The 16,815-nt window shown below is 37.3% G+C and overlaps 2 protein-coding genes across 5 annotated transcripts; one reads left to right on the top strand and one right to left on the bottom strand.

The window, feature by feature from the left end:
- Positions 1 to 1,859: 1,859 nt before the first annotated feature.
- si:ch211-210c8.6 lies at positions 1,860 to 7,233 on the bottom strand. The gene is made up of 5 exons (XM_038309439.1): positions 7,011 to 7,233; positions 4,918 to 5,023; positions 4,619 to 4,725; positions 2,278 to 2,450; positions 1,860 to 2,184 (listed from the first exon to the last, which is right to left on the bottom strand). The coding sequence occupies exons 1-5, from the start codon at positions 7,165 to 7,167 to the stop codon at positions 1,906 to 1,908; spliced, it is 822 nt and encodes a 273-aa protein (XP_038165367.1). The 5' UTR covers positions 7,168 to 7,233; the 3' UTR covers positions 1,860 to 1,905.
- Positions 5,031 to 16,329, top strand: bin2a (bridging integrator 2a). Of its 4 annotated transcripts, none has more exons than XM_038309438.1 (13): positions 5,031 to 5,250; positions 9,878 to 9,985; positions 10,074 to 10,154; positions 10,907 to 10,961; positions 11,047 to 11,141; positions 11,268 to 11,363; positions 11,506 to 11,613; positions 11,701 to 11,786; positions 11,878 to 11,953; positions 12,050 to 12,132; positions 14,488 to 15,079; positions 15,190 to 15,242; positions 15,357 to 16,329. In XM_038309438.1, coding segments are annotated over exons 2-13 (1,410 nt in total). In that variant the 5' UTR covers positions 5,031 to 5,250; positions 9,878 to 9,901; the 3' UTR covers positions 15,358 to 16,329. The 4 variants fall into 4 exon arrangements, with proteins under 4 accessions (XP_038165366.1, XP_038165365.1, XP_038165363.1 ...); XM_038309437.1 differs by having other exon boundaries at positions 5,032 to 5,250; positions 15,190 to 15,243; positions 15,361 to 16,327; XM_038309435.1 differs by having other exon boundaries at positions 5,033 to 5,250; positions 15,190 to 15,260; positions 15,364 to 16,329.
- The last annotated feature ends 486 nt before the right edge of the window (positions 16,330 to 16,815 follow it).

The following is a 16,815-nucleotide window of genomic DNA, read 5'->3' as shown; positions in this document are numbered from 1 at the left end:
TCTTGCTTTAAGCCAACCAGGTTTCATGTACTGCATGTAATTTTTTTATTCACTATATTAGCAACTCGAATATTGATGTGAATATCTGGACTTTGGGAAGCTGTGAGAAATAATGAACTTCATTAACAGATTTAAGTAGCAGTAGTTCTGATGTGATGGATTCCTTTAAGTAGATGTAGCTGCTGCTGTAAATTCATTACAAAATTTAATGGATAAATAAAGGACTTGCTAACTGACATACTGAAAGAAATAACTGCAAGAAATATTCCACCCAAGAGGTTTGGAGGAGAAAACTGCCTCCAGCCCATTGGTCTGTTAGGTAGACTACTGTGGAAAAATTCTCCATGATCTTTTTGATGATCTAACCTCATAACACCTGTTACTAATTAGTGGATAAAAGCCCGTCCACATAAATTGATGTTTCTGTTTTTAGGTCAGTGCATTGGCTTTATTCATTTATGTTATGCAGTTTGTACCTAAGATTAGCTCTAAACCTGACTACATATCTATAAAAAAAACTCCTTAGCCCTGGACACCTTATTAGAAGGCTAAAACCCTAACTTTTAAACAAAAGTCAGATTTGGAGTTTACTTTTTTATTTATGACTTGCTCATACTCTCCAATTGTGATCTGATAAAGAATCTGAGGATTGAACTAAAGATTAGGGTGATGGCAAGGAGGCTTTTGAAGCTAAAAGACCCTGAGCTGATCACCAAAGAGGGATCCTCTTCTGTCATAGACTTCAATTAGCTGATTCTCTTTCTAAAGTGGGTGGAGTTTGAGTGAACTGGGATATAGTTAAACATATTGACACAAAACATGCAAGAAAACCAGTTTTTGGGTCACTAATGGACTCCCCTAGTTTGCCCCCTGTAATCCACGCTGTAAGCTTTAGATGTGTCGAAATGGGTTTCAAGTTAACCAGGGATGATAAAAACTACAACCTAAACTATAAACTCCTGGAACATCAGTGTTATTGTCTGCAGTGGAGCCAGCCTAACGGCAACATGGATGGAGAAGATGCAAACCAGGATCTAAATAAGTGCTTCCAGCGTTAACTTGAATTTACATACACCTTTAAATCCCCTCTGGTGGAAAGATAAACAGTATTTCTATGGAGGAATCAAGGTGAGTTATTTAAAGTAAACTGTCAACCTCATGCTGTAGGGTTCTGCTTTCTGAAATATTGCTTAAATAGGTGGACTAATAGTCACCTAACAATCCTTAGTGGGTCAAATATTATTTAAATGTTAGTCTGTTTTAGAAGTATTTGAGAATATTTTATTTTTTACTTCTATAAGATGCTTTTTAGGTGGCTTTTTTTTTTTCTATGCAAGTCTAGAAAACAAAGCTCTACAGCTGACTTCAGCTCGCAAACTAACTCCTGTTTCCACTGTTTATTTCATATTCCATTTGTTTTTTTTCCCAACATGTTGCTCTAAAAATGTCTGCTAATTCCCATTGATAAACAGATCAGTATTTGTTTTGTCCTTTCAAACTATCAGATAATGCAAAAATCAATCTTTAACAGTTTGGTTTTGATTTTCTTCAGGTGTATAATGCCAGATTGTTCAGCTGTTAATTGTTTTGAGGTCATTGTGATTTCTTCCCCCTTCAAATTAATCAGCCCATTACACTCTTCCCAGAACTGTCTTAAATTCTTTCCCAGTGGGGTTTCTGAAAACGCAGAAAAGCTTAAGAGCTAAAGTTAATGAGGCCTTTTGCACATCAACAATGTCTCTCATACTGCCTTATCACCTCGTTCCAGGCGTATTTAACACATCACTCATTATTTCATACTGTACAGAAGGTGTTAGAATTTAAGACACAGTAAAATTATGCAGCCATTAACAAAAGAATATCCTTAGTTTGCATCTTTAATGTTTATAGCAGCTGTAAACAGTATCAAAACTTTGGCCATGGCCAGAGAAGAGGAGTGTTTTTAATGTATTCCTGGAAGGCAGGCTCAGATCCCCATTTCTTCATAGCCTGCTTCTCCAGAATGGGAATACCGCTGACATAACGCAGCAAAAACCACAGGAAGAGCGGAGACACCACGCTCAGGTACTGAGGCCCCTGCATGACAGATGATGCCGAGAGCCACAGACCCGACCACTGCATGATCTCTCCAAAGTAGTTAGGATGCCTGCTGTAGGCCCACAGTCCACTCTGGATGAATTTCCCCTGTTGACATAAACCAGAAAGTCATTTTTTTTTTCCCCCTACACAGAATAAGGCATCACGGGTCTGCTCAGAATAACGAGCCAGCTTACTTACAGCATTATCTGGGTCGCGCTTGAAAAGCCACTTTTGCTGATCCGCAATAGCCTCAGTAGCGAAGCCAATGCCCCATACAGTCCAGCCAATGTAGTCCCTCGGCCCCAGAGGCACATTGCGCTTCTCTACGTTAAGCATGAGGGTGGGCAGGAGGGTAATAAATATCCACGCCGCTGGAAGAAATAGAAAAAGATGAATCACTCAGCCTTGCTTTAATCTCTTCACCAAAAAATGCATTTAAGGCTGTGTAAATACCAGCCCCTGCCTTGAATAAATGCATATAAGGAGCAACAAAGCAGACATTGATTTATAACAAGAATCTCACTATACTGTTGAGGGCTGATCAGGCACAGAGAAGGAGGAGTTAAAGAGCCCTTTTCACATTAACACCACAACATTTTTATTGGGATTTTATTTAATAGATCAATGAAAAGTTATAGAAAGCTGGGAATTAAAAACTTAGAATGGTTTTCAGAGTTTTTCCATATACGAACCAGAGAGGTGCTGTTAGCTTTTCCTGCATTCTGCTAAAGTTAGATCTTTAGTTCTATAGTATAGATATATAGAAGCTGACATTTTTTGTTAATTCTTCATTGTAATAAAGCTCAATATGATTTAGGCCCCGTCCACACGAAGATGAACCCTGGCCTACACGCACAAATTTTTCACCAAACCAGCCTCTCATCCACACGAAGCCGGCGTTTCGGGGGTCTGTAAACGATCTTTTTTTTATTCAGCCTTCAGAGTGGGAAGATTTCGAAACGCCGTTTTCGCGTTTCCATCTTTACGCTCTAACTGCATTTTTTTTTTTACACACATGCGTCATAGCGTCGCCTCTAAACACGCATGCGCGACACAGTATCACAACAACAATGGCGCCGTTGCTGCTAATGCTACTCACCCTGCTGTCGGGCTTACAACAGAATCTTCTTCTTCTGGAATATCTCCAGGAAGAACAGAGCAATATCGACGGCATAGTTCAGCACCTGAATTTGACTTAACCACGAAAATGGACCCGCAGGGCAACCATGTATAAATATTAGTGCGCATGCCCAACATTTCGTCGCTTATTTTTGTTTTGGCACCACAGCGCCACTTACAGGCCTGGCATACATTTTGCAGCGTTTTCATGCATTCGTGTGGACGATCACATTTATTTTACGTCTCCGTCTTTACGGCAAACGTTTTGGAAAATATCAGCGTTTCGTGTTCGTTTTGACTTCGTGTGGACGGGGCCTAAGACACTATGTTTTGATCTATCTCTTGCATTGTGGCTCAGGCTGTAAGTTATCGGTTTACTCTCTCTGGAAGGTGAACCAGTGTCCCATTTTCAAGTCTTTTGGAGCTTCTAACAGGTTTTCTTCTGCGACTGAACCATTTCCAGCTACACTAAATTCTCCATTAACTCTCACCAGCAAGCATCCACACAGCATGATGCTGCCTCCTCCATGTTTCACAGTGGCAATGGTGTGTTCAGGCTTTTGTAGGCTGTCAAACATCAAGCTCTACATGACTTAAAGTAAACTCTGAATTGTCTTGGAGGTACACTTTAAACAATAGCGGCATTTCCATTGACCATCAAATTCCGAAATTGTTAAATGACAGAAATGTATTTGCTTAATGGAAACATGTTAATAAATATTTTTAAAAAAAACTTTTTTCTTAAACCTGTATGTGGTACCATGAGGTGTTTTTTTTTTTTTTATGTATCAATTTTTTTGCATTTCACAAAACTGCAATGAAAACACGAGATGTGATCAAATAACGGATATTACTACTAGTGAGCAGTAGGAGGATGATGGCTTGGCATTTTTTGAGTCATCACGTGATCAATTGCATTTATTTAGTGGAAATGCCACAAATTTCTGACAAATATTGACAGAGTTTGGGCAAATTTATAACGAAAACGCTGCTAATTACCATCTTTGTGTCAATATTTCCTAAAGGCCAGATTTATGGGCGGTCCTGTCGCCACGTCAAGCTGACTCTTTAGTTTTTCCTCTCCTTTCCACCAGTCAGTTACTGTGGACGTCCACATCTTGAAAGGTGTGTTGTAGGTAGAACAGAGGTCTTTAAAAAGTGTATAGCTTTGTAACTAAACCCATCTTTAAACTTCATCCCTGACTTCTCTGCTAGATGTATAATAAGATGAAATTACACATGGTTGGTTGGACTATTTATTAATTAGTTGACCTTTGGAAAACATTTTTTTTTATTGTTTCCCTTTTCACAATTATCGAATAGTTTTATGTACCACATAAAATCCTTAAAAAAAATGGAAGTTTTTGGTTTTCTGTAGAATCCCTTCCCCACTGTGGGGCAATAAAAGTATTTCTCTTACCTTGAACGCTCCAGTATACGAAAAAGGTCCCTGGGCTGTCTCTGACATTGTTGAACCTGCGATCATGACCGTCCTTCAAGATTCGCAGGAAAAGGAATGTCCCCAGCCTGCAGTGAGAACTCATTTAAAATCCATTCCCATTAACTAAGACATTATTCATTAACTCAAGAGTCCTGACTTTAAAGTTTAACATTTTTTATTTCCATCATCTGACCCCGTCAAGAACCCGACATGCTTCAAACTAACATAAACCTCCTGCCTCAGAGTGCAACATGTGGGATCGGTTCTGCCTTACTTACCTGAGTCCCCATGCTGTCACCAATCCAGTCTGAACTTTCTGTCGGGTAGAAGTTGCTCCTCCCCAGATCCGACTCAGGTGCGCCAGTAGAATAAATGTGCCGGATCCTTCAATAAAAGAGAGTCAGCAGTGAATTACAGAGGCTGGGATGAAGATATGCTGTTCAGAGCTACTTGTTGCAAGACAAGGCGTGTCCAATAAATCTTTTACCCAGGGTGCTTTAGACAATTGGTTCCAAAGTTCAAAGCAGAGTGGAGCACGAGAAGGACAAGTAAAAAAGAAGCGTCAAGGTGATTCCTTAGCGGGGAGAATTTTTATCTACAACGACCAACAGGTAAGCTTTGTGATTTTGGAAATGTTGAAAAATCTAAAGGAGTTTTAAGTTCCACGCTGATCCGATCATATAAATTACTTTAAAAAAAATTGGTAACTTCCTGATTGGAGTTATACTCAGCTATTCCCTCGAGTTGGGGCAGTTTTTAGGATTTTACTCTCTCTAAGTCTCAAATAAAATACAGATTTTCATTGTTTTTTGTTCTGAAAGGTCTGATCATTTCACTTATCGAACCAATGAATTAGTAGGTATATAATGTTGGGTTTGTGTAAAACCTAGGTATTGAATCTAGTATTAAAGGTAGACAGAAAAAGGATTTGGATAATATCAACAGTTAATTAAACCTAAAGCCATTCATTCCCATAAATCTGGTTAGAGGATATTTAAATAGGTCTAAGCTTCTGCAAAAGTGATGTCAGTTTCCATGTCAATCTATAGGATCTGTAAAAAAAAAAAAAGGGGGAAAAAAAATATTAGAAATACCAAGAAATAACAAATGCAAAGCTCAACATGCCTCAATGGCACAAAGTCCCTCCTTCTTTTATAATGCAAAAAGGTGACTTTCACAGGCGTTGTCAGACTCACTTTACTGCAGCAAGGAGACAGCATTGTGAGGTCAATCCTATTTTAAGCGTGAACCATGAAGGTTAAAAAGTTTTAATAAATATTACAAACACAAATCTAAAATCAGAAGCTACATGTTAGCCAAAATGTTCAACCCTAATCTGGATGGGAATATGGTTCAACAGAAAAGATCAAGCACAAATGAAATGACAAAGTAGGTTTCGAAATTCAATAAGTGAGACTATAATAACTCCATGAGATCCACTTTCAGATCCAACCATCTTCTCCCGCTCGTTTCCAGCAGTCTATGGGCGAGAGGCGGGGTCAACCCCTGACAGGTCTCCAGGGAAACACAGAGACACACAACCACACACACACACTCACACCTGAGGACAATTTAGAGGATGCCAAAATAGATATGCTTAACAGTCATGTTTTTGGAGGAAGCCGGTGTACCAGGAGAGAACCCATCCAAGCATTGGGAGAGCATGCAAGCATGCAGAAAGACTGCGGGCTGAGAATCAAACTAGGAATGGTCCTGCTGTAAGGCAGCAGTGCTACAAACGGCGCCACTGTGCAGCCCACCCTACGAGATCTGACTTTAAAATTTGTTTAATTCACAAAAACGATGGTTGGCATATTGTATTTGGGTTTAATAAAAAAGGGCATCAAACATGATTATTACCTTTATTACCATTACAGCAATCTAGCCCTTCATAAATTCGCTTTACAGCTTTTATCATGTTTCCATTATTATTTTTCACAGCTTATCTTTTGATGATAAGCTCCAATTATTTAGGGTTTATAAGAGCCCTTGTATTCGCCATAATCTTTAGCTCCCTCTGCAGATTCATTTTCAGATTCCACTCTAGCGGGGCCTTTTGGTCAGGAACGCCCCTGGTCCCATGATGGCTTTGCGCGCCTCTGGAGCTCCAGGCGCTGATTGGCTCTCCTCGCTTCTTAAGCGCTAGGAGGAGCTTTACTCCAGGGTTGTTTCACAACAAACCCACTTTAGATAATATACCAGAATACAGCTTTTGTAATCATTACGTGTTATCATTTATATGCTTTTGCAGAAAGTAGGCTATCCAAAATAAATTATATAAAACTGCTTTCCTTTGCACCAGCCTTTGTTTAGTTAGGCTAAAATGAAAACAGCTTCTATTTAAGCGTCGCAGAGCTTTGTTTATTTTTACCTGCCAAATCGTAGAACTTCTCTGTTCTGAAAGCAGCAGCCAGAGCCCAGCCAGCCCACTGGATCCCCAGGTCGGTGAGGGCGCATTTAGCGAGAGTGCTTCCCATGATCATGTCCTGAAGCTCGGCGAGCAGCCCGCTGATCTGAGCGCCTGTCATAAAACCACTCCTCCAATAACCAGACAAATAATAGCAGTTTGGGTAAAGTTCACCAGCGCAGGGCTTCAGGAAGCGAGTTCAGCAAGGAACTCTGGGTAATGTAGTTTAAATGGGATCAGGGCTTCCGATCATGATTTGCAGGTTAATCTCTAGAGATTAAACTAAATTATTATTTTTAATCCGAAACTAGTGTTTAGGGTACGAAAGAGGATTAGGGCCACTAACAAAAAAAAATTTCTGATTTTTAAATTTTATTTCAGTTTAGTATGGGTAAAAAGTCAGAATTCTGACTTTTTTTATTGTCAGAATTCAGTCAGAATTCAGAGATTAAAGTCAGAATTCTGAGAAAAAAGTCAGAATTCAGACTTTTTCCCCATACTAAACTGAAATAAAATTTAAAAATCAGTTAACTTTTTTTATTCCACTGGCCCTAATCCTCTTACGTATTTAGGTTTCTGATAATGTAGGTTTAGAAAATGTTACATGATAGGAATAAAGCTGCATTTTTCACCCTTCTATTGAGGACATGACTAACATTTAAAATTATGAAAGTTACTGCAGCCAATGTGTTTTAAAATTTAATTAATAGTTTGATTAATTTATCAATTATTTCATCAATCCAACTATCCATATTAGATTTATCATGATACTACAGTAAAATTCCAAACTTTATATATATCGATACCCAGGATAATATTCGACACTCAAAACTTTTTTCGATACTATGGGGGTGAAAAAAAAAATGCTTAATAATTAAAGTAATAGAAATATATTTATCGACATGAAAAAACTGACTGAGAACGTTCTGAGTTCGAGCCCCACTCCCACAGACTGCCACTCTGGGTCCCTGAGCAAGACCCTTAACCCCAGACTTCTCCCCGGACGCCGCACAGTGCCAGCCCACTGCTCCCCAAGGAGATGGGTTAAATGCAGACAGTGAATTTCTCCAATGTGAGATCAATAAAGTTCATTATTATTATTATCCGACTTTTCCCCAAGTCTTGGAGAAGTTTACACTGGTCCTTCGTTGTCTATGTATCATTCTGCCCAAAAGACCTTTTTATTTTCTCTTTCCAGCAAGTAGTTATTTCTGCATGATCAAAGAAATAACAATTTTAGTAAGTTATTGTGTGTTTGTACTACTATATTTATGTAAATCATTATACATGTAGAAAACCCAAAGGACTAACTTACCTCGGGGCCTGGTAACCATGGGGCCATGAGCAGTTGGTTAGTTTGCTTGGAACATCAGCAGTAAATCTTGATTTCTATGAACCGACTATGGCTCAAAATGTTAAATGAGATCCTTTGGGATTTTGATCAGAAAACTTAAATTCTTTATAAGAAAATATGAAGGAAGGCTTAACAAAATGTAAACATTTTAAAGAACATTTAATATATAAAAGTCACATGCTTTTGAAACTATTCTTTAGATAATTTTGGCAAAGTTAGTTTTTGGTGATGCTAGGGAAACTCCATTTAATTTTTAACCTGTTATTTAAGAGTGACCTTTATATTATCAGTTTAAATATCAACTAACTGTAAAGAAAACTTCATGTTATTGGAACAAAGTGCTTCATGTCCATTTTACTCATTCAATGGCAAAAACAGAGAAAGAATAGGGATTTTAACCATTTTTGAGACCAATTAAAAAATATAAGGTATTTACAATATGATTGTAAAGAATATTAAAGACTATAGAGCAGTATTAGAAACATTAATTTATTAAATTTGTGTTTCTTTCTAGCTATAAAATATATATATACTGGGAAGTATGTAGAATGTGGAAAAGTCACTTCTCAGACTGTTTCATTTTGTAGCCAAAATACTTATTTTTATTCTTATAATAATGTTAAGTATGTTTATGAACTAGCCTAATTGACATTAGCTGTTTAACTATGATTGTTAGACACACAGTCTTTCATTGTTGAGTAAATTGGATGAAAAGAAACATTCATTTTATTTATTTAGTGTAACAAAAGTTTTACTTTTTCAGAGGTATTTAAGGGTTTAGATACGTATTTATATGATAAAGGAAGTATTACTCTATAAAATCTGAAAGGTTGGTGTAAAATTCTGTAAACAAATAACAATCCAAAGATCTAAAAAATTAACAGTAATGCTTATGCTCAGTAGGAAAAATATTATCCAAAAAACTGAATTGTGAAATGATGTGTAAAAGTCCCTAAAATAAATTCATTTGTTGATACAATAGCATAGTCCTAAAAATCCAAAACATTTTGAACCGAAAAAAGAATATGGTTCGTTAACAACTATTATAGAGGCCAAAAATCCACTGTTTGTTAGAGTTTTCCAATTGAGCTTCAGAGGCGTTTCTTGCTCTCTGTAGTTGATGGCAAGATATCCATCGTTCCTTATTCTGCCTTTTTTGTCATATCTACATTATTTAATATGTTGTATATTTTCTTCCATAAATCTAAATTAATAATATTAGAAAGCATTTGTTTCACTTGAGAGGAAAGTTTTATTGCCTGGCTCAATACTCTCCTGTCTAAAGCAGACAACACCAATCACAGCGAGGGAGGAAGGCCCATAACGCTGTTTGTCCCTCCTTCTACATGACATCAGTTTGTCTGACTGACCAGTCTTGGAATCTTTCCTATTTTAAACAGCAGTGAAAACAAATATGTATCACAGCATATCCATAATGTTTATGTCATGATGTTTTTTATTTTCTGTTTCTGCTCAGAAATAAACACAGAAAAGCTCAAACATGGCAGACAGCACAAGTCCAAAAGGCGGCTCAGGTGATTTTGCAAAGAAAGTGCAAAAACAGTTGAGCAGAGGCAAAGAAAAGGTACAAAACTCCACAAATTGGTCTTCAGATACTGATATAAATAAAAAAGAAAGCCAAAAGATTCAGATTAAAATTTTCTTTAATCCAGGTGATGCAAAGGCTGGGGAAGTCACTGGAGACTAGAGATGATCAGTTTGAACGCTCCCTCCAGATATTCCTTGACCAGCAGGTAAGAAAAAGTCCCTTTAATATATGCATAAACTTATTCTATGACCTAAGATTATTATAGCCAAAGCATTTTACATCTTTCACAGGAAGATTTATATGTTCAAGAATGTACCCCTATCCACATTATTTCCTTTTACATCTAAAAACGTGAACATTTTATTATGAATTCTATTATTATATAAAATTTTATTATATTTAATGTAAAAACCAACATACAGTAACTTTTGCCTTTCAAGTAGAACAAGGAAACACAAATCAAAACCTTTAAAGTTTGATTTCTAAAAACACTAGTACTCCTTAATAAAGTTTAGAGCCAGTTGCTGCATAACGCATAGCAAGAGCTATAATCTAAGGAAACATTTTGTTTCACAAAGCAATTTTAATCAGTTAGAAAAATAATAACATAAAGAAAAACCCTGAGGAAAAAAATATAAAAATGTAAATCTAGTGGAGACAAAGAAACCCCCCAAAAAGACAATTACAATGGTGTGAAGAATGATTTTCTGAAAGTTCTGAGCTTTACTTTTTCCAGCCTCAAATCATAAAACAACAACAACAACAAAAAAAAAAACATGATAAAACAGTGCAGTTTGCAGTTATCAGCCTGAACATGAAATCCAAATAAGCAATAAAGTGTTTAGGAATAAAAATGTCAACAAAACTTCAAGGGATGGGAATATTTCTGCAAGGCAATGCACTGATGGTCAATAATGTAAAGCTGAAACTGATTGCAAACTCCTTTTCTATTTACAGACGGATGGGAACCGAATATATAAGGACCTAAGGAACTACATTAATGCAATCAGGGGTATGACGTGTTTTTGTTTGTAGATGCTGCAGGGATTCAGCTTTGTTCCATCCACAGATCCAAATTAGTTCTTTTTTTTTTACAGACATGCGTGAAGCTTCAAGACGCCTCTCTCAGTCGCTGTTTGATGTTTATGAAAACGGCTGGGCTGGGGAGGAGGATTTGGGAGCCATTGTAGAGGTTGGTGATGCATCAATGAACACCCATATAGACAAATAGGCTAAAGAGGAAAGGAAATCCACTCATTGCCTGCATTCTCCCTTTATATCTGTTTATGAATATTTAATGCTGGGTTGTTTAATGAAGGGAGAGGACCTCCTGTGGAACGACCTTGAGGTGAAGATGGTAGATCAGGCTGTACGCACTATGGAGTCCTATGTCTCCCAGTTCCCAGATGTTCGGGTAAGTCAACCAGGAAGCAAGTATGCAGGCAAACATTACCTGAATATGTGATATAAAACAAGCCTGAGAGAAAACACATAGAGATATATTTCAAATTCATATCAGTACAAACAGTTCTCTATAAATCAACTCTCATCTGTAGGAGAAAATCGCCAAGAGAGGAAGGAAACTGGTGGATTATGACTCGTCCCTTCACCACCTGGAGGCTCTGCAGACAGCCAAGAAGAGGGATGATATCAAGATCAACAAGGTCTTCAAAAGAACATTTAAATTCCTTCTAAGGCGGTTTTATTTTGCCTTTGTTTGTTTGAATATGTTCCATATTTTCACTACGCAGGCAAAGGAGGAGATGAAAGTTGCCAAAACCATCTATGATGGGATCAACAATGAGCTGAAAGAGGAGCTGCCTGTTCTCTATGAAAGGTCTGACAGTTTTCCTTGCAGCACAAGATTTCTTTTTTCATCTTTTGCTTCTTGCTGTTTTAACTGTATGTGCCTGCTTCTCTCCCTCTAGCCGAATCGGTTGTTATGTGGCTGTCTTCTCAGCTGTATCTAATTTACGTGGCATCTTCTATAAAGAAATGAACACGGTACGTGTCACTTTGAAGTGGAGCACAATTATAATGCAGCAAGAGTTTTCTTTTTCTTCTTTTTTTTTAAGCTCTATATCCTTGTTTTTTTTTTAGCTCAATCTTGATCTGCAGAATGTGATAAAAGAGCTGCAGACTCAGCATCCAGACAAGGTGTTTGCTTTGAGGGGGATGCAGAGGTACGTCTCCCACCTTTAGGTTTTAAATCTTTTTGGATAAAAAAACAAACAAAAAAAAACAGAAGCTGTTCTCATTTATTTATCACAGCTGGTGGTTTATTAAACTATATTAGGCCAGATAACACTTTTTTTTAGCTCTTTCCTCGAGAAGTGATTTAAGAAGAATTTTTATCCTATTCTACGCCTCATGAACCTTTTATACGTTGTCGTATAATGACAGACTTTGCTGTATTGTATTAGATTTTTAAAGTGATACACCAACAGAAAGCAATCTATAGCTTTAAAGTTGAAAAACCACATGACATGGTTTTAAAACTCCCCTCTGATAAGAATCTGAATTATGTGGCATCCATTTTTATTCAGCCCCCTTTAATCGGATAGTAATAAAATGCAGTGCAGCCAACTGCCTTCTGGAGACACGTACTTGGTAAATAAAACATGTCTGTGTGTAGCTCAGTATCAGTATAAGTTCAGCCGGTCGGTGAAGAAAGAAAACAGCAACATGAGGACAACCAAACACAGTAGACAGGTGAGGGGGAAAATACTGTAGAGCTTACAGAGGAGTTTAGTTATAAAACAGTATCCAAAAGCATCAAGCATAGGAAAAGTTGCAAAGCATCTGTCCAGCTTACCTTACAGACTGGACAATTATAACACTCCACAAGTCTGGCCTTTAAGTAGAGTTAAAGAAAAGCCCCAGTTGGAAGAAAGAGATTAGAAATTGCCTTACTAATGTGGAAACCTGGTGGTAGCATCAGTCAGATGGGACAAAGATGCATGTGGAAGAAAAGCTGTTAGAGGCTGCTGTGATGGAGAATCACCCTGTAACAGGACAATAACTCTAAACATACAGCCAGAGGTTTAGTTTAGTTGATTAAGTGGATCCCCATTTGCTACAGCCATGCAGAAGCTTTTCTCCCTGGGGTCCAAAAATAATTCATTTAAAACAAGATCATTTAAAATACTAAAACATAGTAATAAATAAAGCAAAATGAACAGGCACATGAGACGTGATCCTCACTTAGCTTGGTCACATAGTATACCTTTAACTAATCAGTTTTGATCAACAATAAAAACAAAGTTAACAGAGTGCAAGTGTGGTACAATGAAATATATAGATATAAATATAATTATGTATATAATTATAATAATTGTAATTCACGTGCATACTCATAAAAACAATATGTACATCCAATGTGTGCTCCTATGCACACATACACATGTAAACATATATATATAAACAAGTCCTTAATTTACTATTTTGGTCACTGTTTCATATTTCACCTAGTTTTATTGACATTATTTGGTTCTATGGAGTGGTTCAAATTTAAGCATACATGTGCTAGAATGGCCCGCCTATGATCCAGGCCTAAATAGAAGTTAGGATCTGTGGCGAGACCTGAAGAAGGATGTTCGGAGGCACAGAGTTTGAGTTGTTTTTGCAAAGAGGAATGAGAAGATATTTTGGTGTGTAAGGGTGCTAAACTGGGGAGGACGCCTCGGTTTTAAAGGGGAACACCGTTTTTGTTTTTGTTTTTTTTTTACACTGGCCCCTTGATTTTACGTTATTACATCATGTTTTGTGTCATTTGGAGCTTTTCCGAAGATATTCGGTTTTGTAATCCAAGTAACATCTTCCTATTGGCAACGACTTGAAGGCACAAACTAAACTGTTCATAATTTATTATTTATGCTGCTAGTTTTACTCACATGCCTGGAAGATGTCTAGTGCTACTACCATAGATGATATCGCTCTCGAAATGGAATTGAACGATTCAGATTAGCCAGCCGAATGAATATAAGGGGTAGAGCGTAGCCGCCTTTGGCCCGGACTGCCTGTCACACAACTCCAGTCCGGCATGCGGATGTCATCATACACACTCTGCTTTATTTTGAAAAAATATAAATATAAAAAATATAACCGTGGATGTCTGGGGTCAGTGATTCGCCTACATGTTATGAATGCTGGCGTATCATAAAGAATAAATTATGAACAGTTTAGTTTGTGCCTTCAACTTGTTGCCCATAGGAAGACGTTACTTGGATTACAAAACCGAATATCTTCAGAACAGCTCCAAATGACACAAAACTAATATGGGTGATTAGAACATGATGTAATAACGTAAAATCAAGGGGCCAATGTAAAAAAAAAATCGGCATTCCCCTTTAACAAAGCTTTGACTCAGGCAGGATAAACACAAATGAAATCCCCATTGTTCAGATTTTTAATTTTTATTTTTAAGAAATGTTTAAAACCATTGTTTGTTTTATTTTCTCTGTCCAGTTATGGTCTCCTTAAATAATTTCAGCCTGAATGCTTTTGCATAGCACTTCAGAATTGTCTTCTCTGTCCAGGTACGGTTCTCTGAAGAGACGGAGTCTGGTGTCCCCTAGGGCCTGGAAATCTGGTTTTGAGTTTAACAGGAGCTACAGTTCCAGACTGAGCCTGCGGCACAGCTTCAGGTCCCCAGAAAAACCCCGCCACAGCACTCTGTCCAGAGGGAGCAGCAGCTCACTTGGCCTCTCCTCACGGTCGTCCACTCTGGACAGACCCCTGAATGAATCCAGAGAACTGGACGCAGCCTCCAGTCACTCTGTGAACCAAAGCTTTGAGGCACAGGAAGATGCTGTAGCAGGGACATCTGGCACAGAGGAGAAGTCAGAAAAGGACAGCAGTCAGGTTGAAGAGGAGAAAAGCTCCAAGGAGATAGAGGATAAAAAAGATGAGGAAAAAGTTCCACCTAGTGAGAGCAGCTCTGAACTGAACAACTCCTGCGAGTCAGTGAGCTTGGATCTGCAGCTGTCTGCGGCCCAAAGCGGGACGCTGCACGTTGAAGAAGAAGAGGACAACCCAGCCACCCTCGACTCTCAGAAGGCAAACGGACTGGAAAACGGCGACGTTGGTGGGTTGAACTCTGACCCCAGCGACCTGAGCAGTCCTCACAAGGTTTGTCTCCTAGTTAGCTCACAGCTGAGGAATCCTGTTTCTATTTGTGGTTTGTTTTTAAACACACCTTTTCTTATAACTCTTACTGATTTTTTTCCTATCCTGTCTAGGAGGATTGTGGAGAAAAGGGGGCAGCTAGTGACTCAAAAACCACAACCGTTTGAAAGCTGTGAGCTAAAAGGTGTGTGTTTGTCTTTTTCTTTTTCGTAAATTCCATAATATGTGACCTGCTAAATGTTTTCTCTTTATTTGACGCCATCTTTCTCATCATGGCTGAAAAGAAGACTGAAGTGGACAGCTGCTCAAGAAGCAAAACTAAAAAAGAAGAGAACAGCCGAGCGGACGGGTCCAACTGTTGCTTAACGGCTCCTGTTCCCCTGCTGATGGTTTCTCATTTATATTTTAATAAAATAACATATGAATGATGCCCCAGAAAGAGCTTATAAATCAAATAATCTATTAAGAAGGAGAGTCTTCTTTAATAATTAGCTTTGAGTCAATATAAATAAACAGTTTTAGAGGTTTTTAGTACTGGTGACACATATTATGCCCAGCTGCTGTTATTGGAGTAAACTAAACTTAACCCCTTGTTTTTTGTTTTTAAACCAAAATCCCAAAACCAAGACTAGATTAATCTTTTATTTCCCTTCAATAAGAGTAAACAATCAATAAATACAACATTTAATCATGTTTATCTATTATTTTTAACATGTAACTCTATTAGAAATAATTAATGTTTGAATTACATCATGATGTGTTATATTTGGCAAAGAGCTGATATATACTTTTTTAATTTGTATGGTTCATTTAAAGAATCCTGTAAATCTGTACACCTTAAATGTCATCACATTTTATCACACTGCAAGCACAAGCTTAAATGGATTATTGTGGCTTTGTCCTAAAAGACCAACACAAGGCTGAAGATAATAATGAATCCATTTTTTTATGTATTACAGGTGTACATGTAAAGAAATGTAAAGCTGTATATAAACAGCTTAAACTCAGAGTGGATGAAGGGTATCTGTGAGCAATACTTAACGAATCTTGTCACAGACTCTCAATACATGTTGGACTATTCTTTGTTTTTCCATCTCCTGAGATCCCAGTAAAGCACATTGAAGTCTCACCGGAAGATGTCCAAAAATGTGAAAATGTTTAGAGATATATAAAAACAGTTTCTTTGTAGCCTAATATGTACCATCCTCTTTAGACAAAACCAATAAAAGTTTAGATTTTCTCTCCTTTTTTAAGAGGGTTGTCATTGTTTTTCTTAACAAGTTAAGTTCTATTATCTGTAGAAAACTTTCAAAATGCTTTATTGTAAAAATGACTTTTCAGACTGTAGATGAGACTTTTTTTCTTTGAAATGATCAATTATGAAAAAAACAAAGGCGGGTAGTATCTGGGGAGATTTACTGGGTTACATTTACTTTAGTAAGTATTGGACAAAAATAAAGCAGATTTACTTTATGGTAGTTTCTACTTTTACCTGAGTAATAAGATACTATGAAATAAGTTTAGTGTCCATTACATTTCCTGATACGATTTGTCAGTGACATATGGAAAAGGTCTATTAATAAAAAACATAATTTAAAAGGCATATTTAAAAGAACAGCTGAAAAAACTTAAACACAAATATTTTTATAGAAGGCAGCAATATGATAAATGGAATATTAAAAATGTTAAAATATTTTTGTGAAGTATAACTACTCTTAAGTTCCAATTCAATGTATAAG

The sequence above is a fragment of the Cyprinodon tularosa genome, unplaced genomic scaffold, assembly GCF_016077235.1.
Source record: "Cyprinodon tularosa strain WSP-4 unplaced genomic scaffold, ASM1607723v1 ctg66, whole genome shotgun sequence".
NCBI lineage: Eukaryota > Metazoa > Chordata > Actinopteri > Cyprinodontiformes > Cyprinodontidae > Cyprinodon > Cyprinodon tularosa.
Note: the sequence above shows the minus strand (reverse complement) of the source record. Positions and strands in the feature narration are given on the sequence as shown.

Coding starts and splice junctions, on each gene's coding strand:
- si:ch211-210c8.6 (XM_038309439.1), bottom strand. CDS start 7,167: ATGACAGGCGCTCAGATCAGCGGGCTGCTCGCCGAGCTTCAGGACATG. Junction 2,451..4,618: donor CGTATACTGGAGCGTTCAAG/GTAAGAGAAATA, acceptor TATTTCTTCCAG/CGGCGTGGATATTTATTACC. Junction 2,185..2,277: donor AGCGCGACCCAGATAATGCT/GTAAGTAAGCTG, acceptor TTATGTCAACAG/GGGAAATTCATCCAGAGTGG.
- bin2a (XM_038309438.1), top strand. CDS start 9,902: ATGGCAGACAGCACAAGTCCAAAAGGCGGCTCAGGTGATTTTGCAAAG. Junction 10,155..10,906: donor AGATATTCCTTGACCAGCAG/GTAAGAAAAAGT, acceptor TTCTATTTACAG/ACGGATGGGAACCGAATATA. Junction 11,614..11,700: donor ATGATATCAAGATCAACAAG/GTCTTCAAAAGA, acceptor TTCACTACGCAG/GCAAAGGAGGAGATGAAAGT.